The 17,143-nt window shown below is 54.3% G+C and overlaps 2 protein-coding genes across 2 annotated transcripts in view; both read left to right on the top strand.

Annotated features, from left to right (window-relative positions):
* Positions 1-9,033: 9,033 nt before the first annotated feature.
* On the top strand, positions 9,034-11,416 carry SLC18A3 (solute carrier family 18 member A3). The gene has a single exon (XM_059172616.1). It carries the CDS (start codon positions 9,486-9,488, stop codon positions 11,037-11,039), a length of 1,554 nt encoding a protein of 517 aa, XP_059028599.1. The 5' UTR covers positions 9,034-9,485; the 3' UTR covers positions 11,040-11,416.
* A 3,892-nt stretch (positions 11,417-15,308) lies between these two features.
* CHAT (choline O-acetyltransferase) overlaps positions 15,309-17,143 on the top strand; it is a 48,817-nt gene continuing 46,982 nt past the window's right edge. Inside the window, exon 1 of the mRNA XM_059172615.1 lies at positions 15,309-15,359. Within this exon, the coding sequence (XP_059028598.1) occupies positions 15,324-15,359 (36 nt within the window). The 5' untranslated portion in view covers positions 15,309-15,323. The remainder of the gene's footprint in view (positions 15,360-17,143) is intronic.

The raw sequence follows: 17,143 nt of genomic DNA, 5'->3' as shown, positions 1-17,143 counted from the left end.
ACAGCCAGGTGACCTTGGCACATTACTCAACCCACTACACTGCCAATTTATAAAATGAGGCCCAGAAGAGGACTTAGCTCATAGGAATTTTATGAGATTGAAAGCTAATAATGGTAAAAGCCTTTCACGGTGTCTGGCACAGGACCTGCGCTTGCACTAGGGCTGCTTGCTGGCCTCTCTCTTACATCATAGACATGCCCAGAGAAGGCACTGGCAGGTAGCCTGGAAAAGGACAAACTTCTGGCCTCTCAGACACAAATCGGGGGAACTGAGATGACTCTGTAGTGTCCCTGTCCCCTCCAGGCCCATGTTTGAAACTCAGACCCATCCATCCACAGTTACTTGGAAGCTGAGGGCAGTAAGCAGGAGGTGGGCCCTGCAGGACCAGCCTTCTTACCTGAGGGGGTCCTCTCCTTGCGTCTTCACCATCTATAGCTGGCACCCTTCTGAGAAGGAGTCTAATTTCGAACCTTCAAGATAGATGATCTTGAACCCATGATGACACTATCCAAGCACAGAGGATTTCCATTGTTCGCAGGGGAGATGGTCAGTACATACCCATTCAGACAATTCACTCCCAGACAAGCATCTCCCTTGGATTTGCACTGAGCCCTTCTAAGTGCAGAGACTGTGCTAGGTGCTGGGGATGTACCGATCACATGCCTGGTGTCGCATGCATTCTGGAACAGTCTTCTGCCCTCGCTCTGTGCAGGGCTCTGAGATTTCTCTGCCCTAATCTTATACTTTTCAAGTCTGAAAATTGGAGTGGTTATGACTGATCAGTGCTTGCTTTTTTGATCAAGACAAGCCTCTAAAAACAAAAAGGAATGGCTGGCAACCTTCATCTAGCTTCCTGATTTTCCCAACCTAGCCAGCTCTAACTGTAAAATGTAGCATTTCCCTTAATATCTTTTTGTCCATCCAACTAGTCAATCAGGGGAGCTTTTTGGCTAGGCTGCAGTGTCAATGTGTCTTAAGGCCAATCTCTTTCCTGGCTCTCCCCAGAGTACATCTAGGACTCTTTTTCAGGTACACTTTAGCTTTCCTCTAAGTGTCCCTCTGTCTGCTCCAGGTTCAACAAGATTTTGGCAAAATGAGGAAGCCCTATTCTTTTCCAAAACTGACATATAGACTAATTCTTCTTTGCACTGTCATCTACTGGGGTGTTGTATGCCAGGCGCTGAGTGCACCCCACCTTCCTCAGACCCTACCCTCTGGTAGAGGAAAGAGACACGTGAACTCACCTTTGCAACAATGTGTGACAAATACAGGGATAGAGACATGGTCTTGGCACAAAGCAGAGAGCAATCAGTTTTATTTGGGGAGTAGGACAAAGAGACTTGATTTGACCACAAAAGACATGTAGGAGTCATCTAGGCAGACAGGACGGGGGATAATTAACAGCAGCAACCACTTACTTCACAAGGAATCTCATTGCAAACCCTGGGAGGCATTGTCCATGCACCCATCGTATAGATATTATTAGTAAGGTTTGGGGAGGTTAAGCAACTTGCCGAAAACGGACAACTGTATGCTTTTAAATGACAGAAGCTAGATCCAGAGCATTTAAGTAAATGTACCCAAAGTTAAACTGATAGAAATTGATGGAATCGGCAATCAAATCTGGGTATCACATTGAGGCCACAGAGGTATATGGATTAGAAACACCCTGTTACATCAAGCTAAAGAATTTGGAGTCTCTCCCATTGATGATGAAGAGGCTCTGAAGGGTTTTAACTGATGTTGCAACTTCACATTCACTCCAATCTATCCTGCCTAATATGCATAAACCGTAAATTCTAGCAGTAAAGATATAAGTGATTTTTATTCACAACGGACATGTCCAGGGAAAATATATTTGATTTAATGAAGATATTCTATTTAATAATGATATTGTATATAATGAACATTCCTACAACTCGGGAAAGAAAGAACAAACAACCTCATAGAAAAATGGGGAAAGAAAGTAACAGGCAATTTATGAAAAAGGAAACACAATCGGCCCACAAAGAGAAGGTATTCGGCCAATTAAAATATCTAATTAAAATAATATTGAATGCAATTTTTCTCCCAACAGATTGACAAAGGGGAAAAAGGCAGAAAAGAACAAGTATTGCTAGAGTATTGGAAATTGTGTACCCTTAATTACTACTTACAGGGGTACGCATTTATGCAGCTACTTTGGAGGGTAATTTGGAAATTTCTTTCAAAATTCAAAATGTGCACAGATTGCTGGAATCAAGCAAGGTGCTGGGAAACACCTTCTCCCGGGAAAGCACTTCAACCCACGCGCAGGAGAGCCATTGCAGCGTTACCATGTCTAAACATCAGAAACAACTCAAATGTCTCTTGTGAGGAACTCACTGTGAACACTAGGGCATGTTCATAACAAAAAAAAAAAAAATACCACACATCAACGAAGAAAATTGAGCTATTTCTTTATGGACTAAAGTGGATATATTCTTGAATGGAAAAGGAGAGAACTGCAGAATGACACATGTATAACAACCTTAAAGTTTAAATATATATATTAAAACACAAAGGCTGCTTGTGTTACATTTTATATGGGTTCATAGGTATGCCTGGAAAAGGGTTTGGAAAGCTCTTGGAAAATACATGTAAAAACAGTAACAGTAGTAGTTTCTGAGAGGAGGCAGAGGGGCCAGGGCTGGGGACCAAAACTAATAATCGTCATGTTCTAATTTCTATGAGCATGTCTGTAAGCAATTTTTATTCATTTATACCTCCATGATTTTCATTTTAGTAAATGTAGAGATAGATTTAAAAGCCAGTGACATATCCATTCCTATGCAAAGTGCTGTGACGGATGCTCTGAAGGCATGACAAGCAGATCTTGTTAATAGACACACTAGGCAGATAATGCCTTCAAGGAGCTCTCAGGCTGGCAGGGGGGAGCAGGTCCAATAGGGGTATGAGACAAATTCCTGAAGAGCAGTAGAAAAATGCAGTAGGGGTTATGATAGGGAGAGGGGAGGGCGCTCACAATATTTTAGGAATCAGGGAAGCATTTATGGTAATGAAGGAAAGGCAAAGCCAGGCATGGGCTGAGAGAATTTCAGGTGCAGAGGTGCAGAGATGGGAGCTCCAGGGGTCTGTTAGGGAAGACAAGGAAGACAGGAAAGGTTGGGGACTCATTGTGGAAAGCCACAACACTGGAAGAAGAAGCTGGACAGCAGCAGGGTGTCCTGCGAGGTCTGTAATCATGTGGGAACTTGCCTGAAACTTTGCAGTAAAGAAGTTTGGCATCCATGCAAGGGTGAATTGGCCAGGTCTGGAAGCAAGGGACAAGCTTGGGAGGTGATTGGCTGTCCAAGTGTGAGGGAAGATTAGGTTTAAGGGAAGACTAGGGGTCTGGGCAGGGATGGTCTCAATGGAGGAGGGAGATGAAATTCATTGGATTGAGAAACTCATTGGATTGGGGTGAGGAGAGTGGAGGGAGCATAAGCCAAGTGATTTTGAGGACCTGCTTCCACTTCATGAGAAGTGTCGGGAGTCAGAAGAAAAGCAGGTAAGAGCAGCTTCTACTTTGAGAGCTGTAGAGGGGTTCCAAGGCCTGCCCACAGGATGAACTTCGGTTCCCTTACTCCCCCACTGGAGCCCAGCTATGCAGTGTGCATGACAGGTCTGAGTCCTAAGGACGCGCTACCCAAGGGCAAGCAGGCAGGCACGTAGCCCTTCTGGCTTCCAGCCACCAGACTCACAGGCTTCCAGGAAAAGCTGACAGGGGCTGCTCTGTTCCTTTGAATCTGAGAATATGTGACTGAGGAAGCCTAAGTTAATTAAGTGATTCTGAGGCCCTGAGGAAGCACACAGGGTGAGTAGTGAGAACAGGGTAAATGGCACCCCCTCCCCCAGTACTGGAATCCGAAGAGGCATCTGAGCTTCATTGGAATTAAGCCTGCACTTAAGTGCTTCCAGGGAGACAAAGAAATCATAAATCAGGAATAGGTGCCCCGCCCACAGGCTGCCACCACTGCTATCAACATGCTTCTCTATAGTAACATGGTCATTTCTAGTCTCTGAGACCAGATGTCTCAGTGAAGCAACAAATGGCATGGTCCTGGAATTAACATGATCCACAGCCTTCCAGAAAAGAGTCCAGGATGAGCTGATGCCTTCTTCCAAAGCAGCACCCACATGTACAACTCTCTCCAGATCCATTCAGGCATACACCCACAATACATACCCCAGACACATGCGCAGGAAGGTTCTCCTTCCACACCTTCCTCGAGCTCCCACATACCAGGACTCCCCATCTGCAACAAGCAACACTAGGACCCCAGTCCAAGCTTGAGGAAAGGGCTTTGTTCTAGAAGATGGAGGCCACTGCTGTATCCAGTGGATAAAATGAGAAAAGTTGTCATCAGGGAATCACCAAGTTGTCTCTGTCCATACGAAATAATAATTCAGCTCCTATTAAGTATCAGACATTAAGCTAGATTACTTTCAAGGAAGTCAACTTATGATCTTCAGCCCTCCTGGAGGAGGATGGCATAGTGGTTGAGAGCTGGGTATTGGGACCAGGTAGTCTGCATTAGAATCCTGTCTCCACCACCTATGAGCTTTCTGACAGCCGATAAATTACTGTCCCTCGGTGTCCTTGCCTGTAAGAAGGTAATATGAAGGTTGGTATAAGGATGAAATGAGTTAATGTTTGTAAGATGCTTAGAACAGTGCCTAGAACATCATAAGCACTTCTATGTGCTTAAAAATAAATCCCTTCCTTTTACCATTTGACTTACCTGGAGAGCAGATATGTACTCTGTAGCAACAGTTTCTATACCTATTTGAGAAAGCAGAGAAGAAAATGTTGCCATTTTCTCCAATATGATTGGATGGGAAGTTCTCTTCTTCCCACAAGTTACTGTCAGATAGAGAAGTCTCTGGAAAGGAATTTGACAAGAGTTCTGTTGAAGAGGAAGCCACAGACACAGGAAAACAGGAGGGACAGGATCCCCGCATAAAGCTGGTTAGCCAGCTGCGAAGCTGTGGCCAGTACCCTGGACAGCTCCCCACAGGCCAGCTCAGGAGCTGGGATTGTTCCCCGTTCTGCCAAGGCTCAAGCCCTAGCTTTTTGCTGAGGGAGGGGGTCCTTAATTCCCTGAGACTCCTGTCCCCTAGTCCTTGGAGCTCTGACTGATGGGATAGAAGACTGCCTTCTGAGCTAGAAGTTGGAGGGTGGGGAGTTTAATGTCCCAAAAGCTTCCTTAGGGAGGCAGCCAAGAATCTTCCTCCTCTCACCAATCTTCATCTGTCCCTCTACCTTATTCTGCTAAGGTGTGGCCACCTTACAGATGGACAAGCAGAGGCACACTGAAGCACAGGGAACAGGGAGGTCATGAAGACCACAAGATGGGTCCCGCAACCTTAGTTTAAATCCAGGCCCTACTGTTGGGATCTCAGGCAAGTGACCTGGTTTCTCTATGCCCAGCTTCTTCATCAGTAAGACAAAGGAAAAAACACCTACACTGTGCCAGGATTGAGTGAGATTAAATGAAACAGCACACATAACACCCCTGGCATAGAGTGCTTAATAAATGAGTCTGTTTCCTGCCATTGGAGAATGGAGAAGGGTTGAGCAAGATCTAAGAGATAACTTGGCTCCATGCTCAAGAACAGTTATGAATTATGACGGTTAGCAGGCTGGGAGAGATGTCTGCACCTTGAAGTCCCTGGAAAAGTTTCTTTTCTCTAAAATTCCACTAAATTCTTCAGCCACTAGACAGAAAAACATCTGCTTTAAATTCCCCTACTCTTTTAAGATCAGACAGGGCAAACAATATATGCATATAAAATGATTGCTCTATAGGCTGGAAGACTGCCTCTCTAAAGGTCTTACAATGAGAGAGTCAGAAGAGCCCAGAGGTCTGTGCTGGGAAACAGCATATTAAGAATATGCAGATTATGATGTGCTGAAAACCACCCACACAGAGGTGGCAGTAGCCCCCCAACCTCAGGATCCAAGCTCCCATTCTGGGAAAGTGAAACCCATGGGGTCACTTCAATTGAAGATGCAGTTTTAATACAACTGTACAAAGGAGGCAGAGTCACAGATTTACTTGTTACAGATCCCAGAAAAGGGGGGGGGATCGGGGGGTGGGGGAGGCGGGGAGAGGGCTGCAATAAACAGGGGAAGGGCAGTCCTCTGGTTCTCTGTTCCAGGTCAACAGGGAGCAGTAGACAGCAGGGTAGCAAACACTACTTATAAGGTGGTTGAGGTGGAGGTCACCAATATTTTGTGGGCTTAACTCTAAGTAGTTATTTTTAAAGGTGCCCCAGGAAAAGCAAAATGGGAACTTGGGTCAGAAATCCTAAACTCAGGGTGTCTGGGTGGCTCAGTAGGTTAAGCATCTGTTTTTGGCTCAGGTCATCATCTCAGGGTCCTGGGATCAAGCCCCTCTCCCCAGGCATGCTTAGCAGGGAGTCTGAGTTCCATGCTTAGCAGGAGAGTCTGCTTCTCATTCTCCCTCTGCCCCTTGCCCCCTCACCGCCTCATACATACATACATATACATATATGTGTGTGTGTGTGTGTGTGTGTGTATAGATATATATGCACATCTATCTATCTATCTATCTATCTATATCCTAAACTCAAGTCCTTATCTAAATGTCCAGACTCTGGGTGTGTGTGAGGCTATCAAACTGCAAAAGGTCTAGGCAGACCCTGAGAAAAACAAAAGTTGTTTTTCTTGGAAGTTGTTTTCCTCATCACAAAGTTTAAAACTCAAATGACTGAAAAGCGTGGCAGGTGACATAAATGTGCAAAGTCAGTTGGAGGGATGCTGTGGTAAACTGAAAAGTGTAAGCTGACTCAAGGCCTTCGAATAAAATTTAAAATAATTCTGTCACCCCGAAGAGCCCTTCTCCAGTACCCACCTCCCCAGGGAATGCAGTGAGTGGGGTCCTCCCTCACCCTTTACTTAATAGAGACAAAGGCTGGAGACTGAGAGGGGCTGCGACTTGCCAAAGGTTGGTCAGAGCCAGATCGGTCTCCATACCAGGCTCCTTCCCTGTCTCAGGCAGAGGGCAGGTTGCCCAGGACACAGCAGGCACCGGGAGCTCCTTAAATGGAAGAGTTTCTCCTCTTCTTCCCTGGGGTGCTTAGTGGGAGAGGTGGGCAGATTAAACAACAGGTACCAGAGCCGCTGTCTCTCACCCTGACACACTGGTCTCTATCACCTCATCCCACAGCATCTCAAAGACAGAAGCCAACATACCAATGCCCTTGGACCTCCCACAAGCTATGACAAAGTCTGGAATCACAACGCCCGCCTAACCACAGGGACTAGCCAGGAAGCCAAGATGCCCCTGTACCTTTTACCTGCTCTTCACAAGACCTGCTACCATGAAAGGAAGATAAAAGAACATGCTTTACAGAGAGTGGCGACAACAGCAAGCACTTACATCACTCTTACTATGCTATGGGCCAGGTGCCCTCAGGACCACGTACTCTCGCCCTCAGCACCAGATACTCTCGTCACCCCGTTTTACAAATAAAGAAACTGGAGGACAAAGAGGTAAAGTAAGTCTCTGGCACCCTAACGAGTAAGCAGCGGAGCTGGGAGCCACTTCAGTCGTCTGTCTCTTAAGCCCAAGTTCCACACACTGCATCACCGGGGCCGAGCTTGGGGTGGGGAGCACGGTAGAGAAAGAAGCTGGATCTAGTGCTAGTGTGCTTTTGAGACCAGAAGAATGGGAAAATTCCTCTCTGACTCTGGCAAAGGCCAACTGTAATCTCAACAACACAGGTCTCCCAATCTCAGAGCCTTTCTCCTGCCAGCCTCGGACTGGAGCACGGACTCGGTGTGCCATCCAGGGTCATGGTTCTTTGGGGAACACGTTAGGCCCAGGTCACAGCCAGGGCGGCTCAGCCAGTCTGCAGAGAATGGGGCGTCTGGGCGGTGCGGCCCTCTCAGAAGGTGAGCCTCCCTTGAGCCTCGGATGAGAGCAAAGCTGCTGGCTGGGTCCTGCTGTGGGAGTGGGCGCGGCGCCCACTCGGGCTTTCTTACAGCTGCAAGAGAGGACCCCGGCCATGTCACTCCTAGAATCCACCTGGGACTTGGAGGCAGCATTGGTAATTGGAGGGGGGAGGGGAGTAGGCGGGGGAGGGGGGAGGGAAGGGGGCGGGACCTCGCTGAAGCTGCGGGAGGGCTTTTCGAGTGCTAGAACGCCTGGGAGGAGTTACAGTGGGGAGGGGGTCAGGAGGAGCGAAAGGAGAGGAGGCGGAGCTGGGGGACCCGGACAGTTTAAACTGAAAGGGGGAGTACCGGCAGGGAGAAGGTGGAGAAGCGGCACGGGTGGGTGGGAGGGGCAGAGCTGCTATTCGGGGCCCTTGGTGGGAGCGAGGCGACTTCTCCCCTCCATCCCCAGAAGCTCATAGTCCGGAATTCTCTGCTGTGACATTCTCCCGAAGGGCCGGTCTGTCGGAACCCGGCCCAGCAGTCTCTGCGTCTCCCCCTCCCTTCCCGGGGGTGGAAGGGGCCAGGGGGTGGGGCCAGAGAAAGGGTTGGGGTATCCCAGCCGGCCCCCCACCAATCGCCGCCCCACGTTTCAGCTGCGAGAACTGATGGACGCAGGCACCGCTCACCTCGGGGGCTCTTTGCCGGCTAAGCGCCGAGATCCAGGCTGAGGCGGAGATCTGGAGCCCTCGGCGCCCTCCTCTCCAGCCGGGCCGGTGGGGAGCGGCCGCTGAGCGACCCTCTGGGGAGGGAGAAAAAGCGGGCGCAAAGCCCGCGGGTCCTAGAACAGGGCGGGAGCGGGGGGAACAGACAGCCCTCTCCTCCCACAGCGCATCCGTCCTCAGAGGCTTGACCAGGACTCTCTTCTCACCAAGACCCCTTTCTAGGGTTTCCAGTCCTGGCGCATCTGGGAAGGGGACCCCTGCCCGGCCGCGCCCCGCCCCCCGGCCCCCGCCCCGCCGACGTCGCATTAGCATGAGCGACGCAAGTGGCCCGGGCACCACTCGGGGGCCGAGACTCGCCGCGTCACAGCCCCGAGTGGAAAGGGAAAAAAGAGGAGGCGGCGGAGGAGGAGGCAAGAGCCGACGCGAGGGGAGGGGAGAGCGGCTGCTGGGCGAGCGAGCCGGCGGGCGGGCGGCAGCAGCATGCCCCTCGGCCCGCGCGGGCGGCTTTTCAACGCTTCGGGGACGGCGCCCGGGGAGCCGGAGGTGCAGCGTGCTCAGTCTCTAGCCCTGGCCCCTCGGCGCGCCCGCCTTCCCTGACCGCCCCTGATCCCAGCAGCGGCTGGTCCCGGCTCGGCTCCGAACAGCCGCGGCGTCTCGAGGGGCAGGGTCTTTGCCTTTCTCGGGACACATGAGCCCTGCAGCCACCTGAGATACAGGGGGCGCTGCGCTGCGCCGCGCGGACCGCGCCGGCGAAGTTCGGTGCCCTGGTCTCTGCACTGCAGGGCGCCCGAGCCCGGCCCCGGCGGAGGCGTCCTCGGAAGAGCGGCGGAGTAGAGGCGATGGAACCCGCGGCGCCGGTGGGCCCGGCCAGGGCGGCAGCCATCAAGCTGTCGGAGGCTATGGGCGCCGTGCTGCAGGATCCCCGGCGGCAGCGGCGCCTGGTGCTGGTCATCGTGTGCATAGCGCTGTTCCTGGACAACATGCTGTACATGGTCATCGTGCCCATCGTGCCCGACTACATTGCCCACATGCAGAAGGCCGGCAGAAACACCCCGAGCACCGAAGCATCCACCCTGCAGCCGTCCACTCCAGCCAATGGCGGTGCCAACATGGGCAACACTTCAGAGTCCCAGAAGGCAGAGACAGAGAGTGAGGACGTGAAGATCGGGGTGCTGTTTGCCTCTAAAGCCATCCTGCAGCTGCTGGTGAACCCCCTGAGCGGGCCCTTTATTGACCGCATGAGCTACGACGTGCCGCTGCTTATCGGCTTGGGCGTCTTGTTCGCCTCCACCTTGCTGTTTGCGTTCGCGGAAGACTACGCTACGCTCTTCGCTGCGCGCAGCCTGCAGGGCCTGGGCTCAGCCTTTGCGGACACGTCTGGCATTGCCATGATCGCCGACAAGTATCCGGAGGAGCCGGAGCGCAGCCGCGCGTTGGGCGTGGCGCTGGCCTTTATCAGCTTTGGAAGTCTGGTGGCGCCACCCTTCGGGGGCTTCCTCTACGAGTTCGCGGGCAAGCACGTGCCCTTTCTGGTGCTCGCCGCTGTTTCGCTGTTCGACGCGCTGTTGCTGCTGGTGGTGGCCAAGCCCTTCTCAGCTGCGACGCGGGCGCGGGCCAACCTGCCGGTGGGCACACCCATCCACCGCCTCATGCTGGACCCTTACATCGCCGTGGTGGCCGGGGCGCTGACCACCTGTAACATCCCCCTCGCCTTCCTCGAGCCTACCATCGCCACGTGGATGGAGCATACGATGGCGGCGTCTGAATGGGAGACGGGCATGGCCTGGCTGCCAGCCTTTGTGCCGCATGTGCTAGGCGTCTACCTCACCGTGCGCCTGGCGGCGCGCTACCCACACCTGCAGTGGCTGTACGGAGCCCTCGGGCTCGCAGTGATCGGAGCCAGCTCCTGCGTGGTGCCTGCCTGCCGCTCCTTCGCACCACTAGTGGTCTCGCTCTGCGGCCTCTGCTTCGGCATTGCGCTAGTTGACACGGCACTGCTGCCCACGCTGGCCTTTCTCGTGGACGTGCGCCACGTCTCCGTCTACGGCAGCGTCTATGCTATCGCCGACATCTCCTATTCCGTGGCCTATGCGCTCGGGCCCATAGTGGCGGGCCACATAGTGCACTCGCTCGGTTTTGCGCAACTTAGCCTTGGCATGGGCCTGGCCAACCTGCTCTACGCGCCCGTCCTGCTGCTGCTGCGCAACGTAGGCCTCCTGAGGCGCTCCCGATCGGAACGCGACGTGCTCCTGGACGAGCCACCCCAGGGTCTGTATGACGCTGTGCGCCTGCGTGAACGCCCGGTGTCTGACCCTGACGGCGCACCTCGAAGCCCTTCGGGCCCCTTTGACGAGTGCGAGGACGTCTACAACAATTACTACACCCGCAGCTAGCAGTCCCGCTATTCCTCTAGGCCACCCCCCCCCCCTCCCTGGGTCAAGGTGGCTACTTTGTTAGAGCACTGGCCAGCTCAGGCTGAGGGCCCGCCCCTTCCAACGAGTATTCCACAGCCTCGCGCGTCTTGACTTCCCTGTCGGGATCCCCTCTCTATGACCCCTTTCTGTGCCTCCCTCCCTCTCGTCCAGTGGGGCGTAGAGCACGGGCGATGCCATACGGTCCTGCAGAGATAAAGAGGTGCGAGAGGCGCCACCTCGGGGCTCCCCTATGTAGAACCGTGCGTCTGTCTCTTTCCTTCCGTTTCTCTCAGTGCCAAGTTGGCCCCCTGCACCGCGGTGCTTCCGGCCCGAATCAATAAACTATATCTGTTCGAGACCGAGTCTCTTTACTGATGAGGGTGGGCGGCCGGGCACAGGGCTAGGGCAGAGGGGAGGGTAAGCGGGGTCTAGCCCTAATCCAGGTCTAGCCTGACAAGCTCTGGGGAAGCCTGTGGCAGAGGAGATACACGAAAAAAAGCAAATTCAGCAAAGGCTCCCATACACCCTGTAGCACACGACTCCCTTCAGCCCGCGGCAGCCCCTTCTTTCCAGCCCCAAAGCAGCACCCCAGGGCGCCGCCCGGGGGAGCCTGAGGACCCGCACCCTCCGGGTACGCTAGGCCCCGCCCCTTGAGGACACTCCCTGTGTCAGCCTTGGAGCTCGGAAGCGCCGGGCGTGGGCTCCCTTCGAGCCCGACATCCCCGCCCGCCGCGGCTCTGGCGGCTCCGGTGAGGAGTAGTGGCGGAGCTGTTCCGGACAGAGGTCTCAGTCAAGTGTGTTCGATAGATAGCTAGGCTCTACCCTTCAAGGAGCGGGGGAACAGTTGGTGTGTCTGCTGTGTCCTGCCTGTGCGGGTCAGAGGCATGACTGAAGAGGGTGCCAATGTAGGAGCTGGTGCCAACCCCACCCTCTTTACCCCACCCTTACCCCGGACTTGGGGGAAGCATCTGGCCAAGGCTGTCGGGAGTCTCCCCACCTGAGTCTCCGGACCTGCAGGCCACGGGTTTGCAGGCCACTCCCAGTCCTGGAGCCTGCGGCCTGATGAAGGCCGAAGAGCCCTCCAGTTCTGGCATAGAGGGGCAGCGGAGTTGGGGTATGCCTGTATATTAAACAATGCCTGTAAGCGTCTTCACTGCTGGTGCGTGCACGTCTGTCCCCAGTCTGCCTGTTGGGCTGTGTGTGTGGGTTTGTCTGGGCAGGGTCTGTCTTTGTGGGTCTGTCTGTGTGTGTTGGTGTGTAAGGATCTATATCTGGGGTGGGGGTGGGGGGAGGAGTGCTTTGTCTGGGAGGAGTGTCTGCCTCTGGCTGCGTGGTCTTTAAGCATCCCAGGTCTGTAATCTCCACTCCCTCCCCCACAGCCCCCTGCCCCATAGTGCCAGCAAGGATGGAGTGGAAATAGAAAAGGACGGAGAACCTGCAGTGATCAAGAAACAGGGTTATTATTATTATTATTTTCATTATCATTTTGAAAGGAGTTGTAGTTTGATTTGAGCCTGGCCTAGACGGCGGGGAGGGCCCAGATTTCCCCGGACCCAACCCTCTCCAGGGTTGTGCGGACGCAGCCGGGGCTAGCGTAATGGAGTTGGGGGAGCGCCTGGACTGGGGAAGGCTGGTCAGGGGACCAGTGGGCATGGGTGGAAAAATCTCGGGCATGGGTGGGAAAATCTCGGGCCTGGATTCCGCCGCCCTGACACAAACTCGTCCGGGAAGCCGTCCGAGCCGGGGCAGGGGTCCCGGAGGTAGGATCGCTGCAGGCGGCGGCGAGGGTAGGGGCGAGGATTGGGAGCGAGAGAGACGGGGTGGGGCCGAGGGAGGGAGGGAAAAGGAAAGAGGGGAGGGAGGAGGAACAAGGGGAGGGAGATCACAGGCGCGGCCGGTCCGCCGGCAGCCAGTAGGGAGGCCGCGGGGACCCGGCGACGTCGGAGTCTCTACCGCGGACAGAGGCCCCCACCGCCGTACTGCTGACGCGCCCCTGGATCCCTTCCGGCTCATACTCCCGCCCCTAGTCTTGCCTGGTGCGGTGGAGCTGCGGCCAACGCGGCAGAACCGAGGAGGGCAGGTGAGAGGGGCTGGGCTGGAGGAGCGCGGCGCGGGGAACAGAGCGCAGGGAGCCGAGGGCGGTGGAGGAAGGCTCCGTCTAGGGAAGGCGCGGGGATCTAGAGGCGACAGGATCCGCGGGATTTTCCCGAGTCCTGAACCGAAGCGGCCGTCGGGGAACCGCCGGGAGACTGTTGGATTCCACCGCTCTGGCGCTTGCGCGCCGAGAGTGGAGGCAGGCGGACCTGGAGGGAGCAGGACCGTGAGAAGTTAGGGGGAAAGGGCTGGGAGAGGCTTGACCGTCAGGCTCCGCGGCTCCACGTGTGTATCCTCGCTTCTCTATTCTGGATCGCGGTGTGCTAAATGCCGAGGTCTGCACTTTCTATGCCCAGCCATGGCGTTGCCGGGGCTCATGCGGTCCCCCTTTGAATTGCGGGTGCGCCCCCGACCCTCGCGGAGGCGGGAGGTGGGGAGCAGCCGCAGGTGACAAGTGTGAATTGGGTCCCAGGGAGTCCCTAGAGGACAGGGGCCAACTGTGTTGTGGGGGCGGAGCTGGGATTGGGCGCCGGGGGCAGAGCGGAGACCCTCTCCTGGCAGCCTTCGGAAGCTAGGCTGGTGGCAGCATGCATTGGAGGGCACCAAGTAAAGATAGACAGAAAGATATGCGTTCGGATAGACATATGCCTCTTAATTGCGGGCCCATGGGCCAGGGAGGAAAAGCAGCCGGGAGGACACCAGGCCCTCCCATTTGGTCCCCAGGAAGCCATCCTTTTCCAATCTCACACCTCTCAAAGATACAGGGTTTCCAGCTGCAAAAGGGCCTCTACCAACTGGACCTTGCCATCACCCACGGTCCTTTCAGAACTCTGCAGCCCTGCAGGCCCCTAACTTGGATGCCCGCTGCTTCCATTTTGCAGGGTGTCAGGGCAGCTACCACGCTATTCAACAGCTCTGGGGGCCACCTAGACCAGAGCATCCTGGCACAGAGTTAGTGTGGGTTCTGTATTCTCTGCCTAGTGCTGCCAGACAGCCCCAGGCTCACCCATTCCTGAGCCTTTTTCATCCATCTTTCTGAATGCTCTGTCCTTGGGTCATCTGTGCCTGGAGCCTAGCCCCCCTCTGTGCTGTGCTTGCTTGGGGTGGGGGAATCACATGAGCTAAACATCAGTTTTAGGCTCTCAGGAGAGAATAGAGGATGGGTAAGTGAAAAATCATGGGTGCGTGGCTCTGAGGTTCTGCTTAGGGGGGTCGCTGAGGGTAGAGGATGGTCTTAAAAATGGGCCTTTGCCCCTGTTGTCCTGGGTCACTTCTACTGTAAATAAAATATTATCCATTTTTCATTAGGCTGAGTCAGGTGGCCCCTAGGGCCGGAACTGCCCAGCTGCCCTGTATCGTTTCCCTGAGCATTCTCATGCCACCCACACTAGGAACCTACAAATCAGAGACTGATTGCCTAAGTCACGGTCCAACCAGCAGACCCCAGGACCCTCCACCACAATCCCTGCCTTGGCCACAGGCCAGGCTCCCTAGTTGGCCCAGACTGTGTCCTGGAGCCCACAGCCTTAGAGGACCTGTATTCATTTACGCAGGCATTCACGCATGCGTGCATTCCTTTTATTCAGCTACCCAGCCCTGATCCTACTCCATGCTCATCACCCAGCTGGGTCCCAGAGCTGAAGCACTGAACACAACGGGAGAAGCTAACAGTCTACTAGGAGAGATTTTAATCAGCAAAACATTTATCTGTTGGATCTCAGGCAGGAACAAAGGGAGTACACTGCCAATGACCCCTTGTGATTTGGAGTGAGCCTGCCCGAACTTGCTCTTTCCCACTCTGGCCTGGGGTGGTCAGTTGAGCCTGGGGGACAGTCTTATGGAACAGCTGTCAGCTAAAGGCTTGCTGTAGACCTCTCTCTATCCCATTTGGGGATTCAAAAAGGACACTGTGGTAAGGGGTGCTGGTCTGGAAGTTGGGAGGTTGGGACCAGGTCTATATGGAGGCCTGGTATAATTGGGCCCCACATCCAGCTGTGGTCTCCTCCCAGGGAGGGGTGGAATATCGGAATCTGGGAGGTGAAGGGTCCGTGGCAGTTCTTTGTGGCTTCTGTATTGATGCCTCCCTGCTTCTTGGTCCCCAGGTCTGCACCTCTGCTTCCCCAGCCAGGAGTCACCACGATGCCCATACTGGAAAAAGTTCCCCAAAAGATGGCAGCAAAAACTCCCAGCACTGAGGAGGAGCCTGTGAGTGACTTTTGGAGTCCCGTCCCTTATCCCCACTCTCCCTCACTCACCTATCCTTGCTTCCAGAATAGTCCTGTATGGGACTGGCCCTGAGCACTTGCCTGGCGACCAGCCCTGCCCTCTGCTGGGCATGAAGCCCAGGCTGCAGTCCTGCCCTGAGCCTGGGAGAGCCTGGAGGGGTGGGGAGTGGCTTCAGGGGGTGCTGAAGAATTGCTGACAGCCATGCTTCCTAACTCCCAAGGCCAGGAAGAGCCCTTGACCCGGGTCAGGTACTCTATTCCCAAGGCTTTTCCCTCTCCCCAAGTTTCACTTGCAAAGACTTTGAGCCCAGTGGAGTTGCCTTAGGCTAAGACTGAACTCTCTAAGCCTTATCACATCTCAGCCCCAGCTGCTGTCCCTAGTTCAGTCCTGAAGACTTAGGCACAATCTTCCCCACTGGCTGAAGGCAGTGCCACCCCTCCTTAGGCAGGCCTCCTCCCTCCCCACATTCCTAAGTGGTGGAGCAGCCCATCTAATCTGCAGGTCATTGAGGTGTTGGCCCCTTGGTGACATTTGTCCTCGTGCCACGTCTTTCCCTGGGGCTTCATTTGGAACCCTAATCAGAACTTCTTGGCTTTTCCACATGAAATTGCTCACCACACAGTCCTGACTGTTACAGCTGACAGACAGCTCTGTTGCTGAACATGCCATGGCATGTTCCTCACACTGGCCTGGGGCTTCCTTGAGAGCAGCCCTTCTTTCTCCATTGTTCCCAAGTCCAGTCCAGGGCCTGGCTCACATGCACTGCCCATGAAATGTGTACTGACTTGAGACTCCAGTGTCCAAATTAGTGTCCTCATTGGTACATGTCCCTATCCAGGAAGCCCAGGATAGTCTGGGGAGGAGCCCCAGAGGGCTGAGACATGTGAGCCGAGATTTCCTGCCTCTTCCCATTTTACCTACCACCGATTCCCCATGACTGAGTCCCAGCACACTGTCAGAGCCCTGAGGAAGGGTGGCCTGATTCTAGCAGGGGCTCCACTCAGGCCTGCTGATACTCTTGGCAAGGCCACCAGCTGGACTGGGCTTTCTGCAGGTGCCTGCCCACTTGCCCACCATAGTCCCCAAGAGAAGGAAGAGGGAACCAGAGCAGCTGGGTGAGGGGTAGGCATGGCTCTCTTGAAGTGGGCTGAGCAGCCTAGAATGCCGCCCAGAGCACCCTCGTCCTCAAGCATTCTCTGGGATAGGAGCAGCCTACAGTTAGCACTGACACCCTCCTCCCTCCCCCTAGGGCAGTGAGCTCTCAAGACTGGATCAGGCAGGCAAAGACTCCCGTTCATTCATCAGCACAGGCTCCCACACGTGGTCCTTGTCTGCCCAGGGCAGCTCTGGGGAGGGCTCCAGCTCAGGCAGCAGCAGGACCAGAGCACAGGCAAGCTTTCAGTGGGTCCCTTTACTCCACAGCCTGCCCCCACCACCCCAAAGGGAAAAACCCCTGAAAGAAGGTGGCCCCCTACCACCAACTTTGTGAACTCAAATCGGTACTATGAAAAGTCGCGGTTTCTGGCTGTGACTAGCTCAGTGAGGAAGAAGGAAAAGGAAGGAATAGAAAAAGGAGCCAATCTCTCCTTCAGTGTTATACCCTTTGGGTCCAGAGATGAACTAGCTTCTGAAGCCCCAGCTGGGAACAATTCCTAAATTAATGGTGACCAGCAGCCAATATGAATAACGGATCTCTTTTACCTTATACCCATTCTTTATGGTTTAAAAGCACTCTCATGTAGGATCTGTTTGATCTGATAAGA

The sequence above is a fragment of the Mustela lutreola genome, chromosome 4 (genome assembly GCF_030435805.1).
Source record: "Mustela lutreola isolate mMusLut2 chromosome 4, mMusLut2.pri, whole genome shotgun sequence".
Lineage (NCBI taxonomy): Eukaryota > Metazoa > Chordata > Mammalia > Carnivora > Mustelidae > Mustela > Mustela lutreola.
This window is presented reverse-complemented; position numbering and strand designations above follow the sequence as displayed.

Bases quoted from the DNA above. Each gene is read 5' to 3' on its own strand.
- SLC18A3 (XM_059172616.1), top strand. From the start codon at position 9,486: ATGGAACCCGCGGCGCCGGTGGGCCCGGCCAGGGCGGCAGCCATCAAG.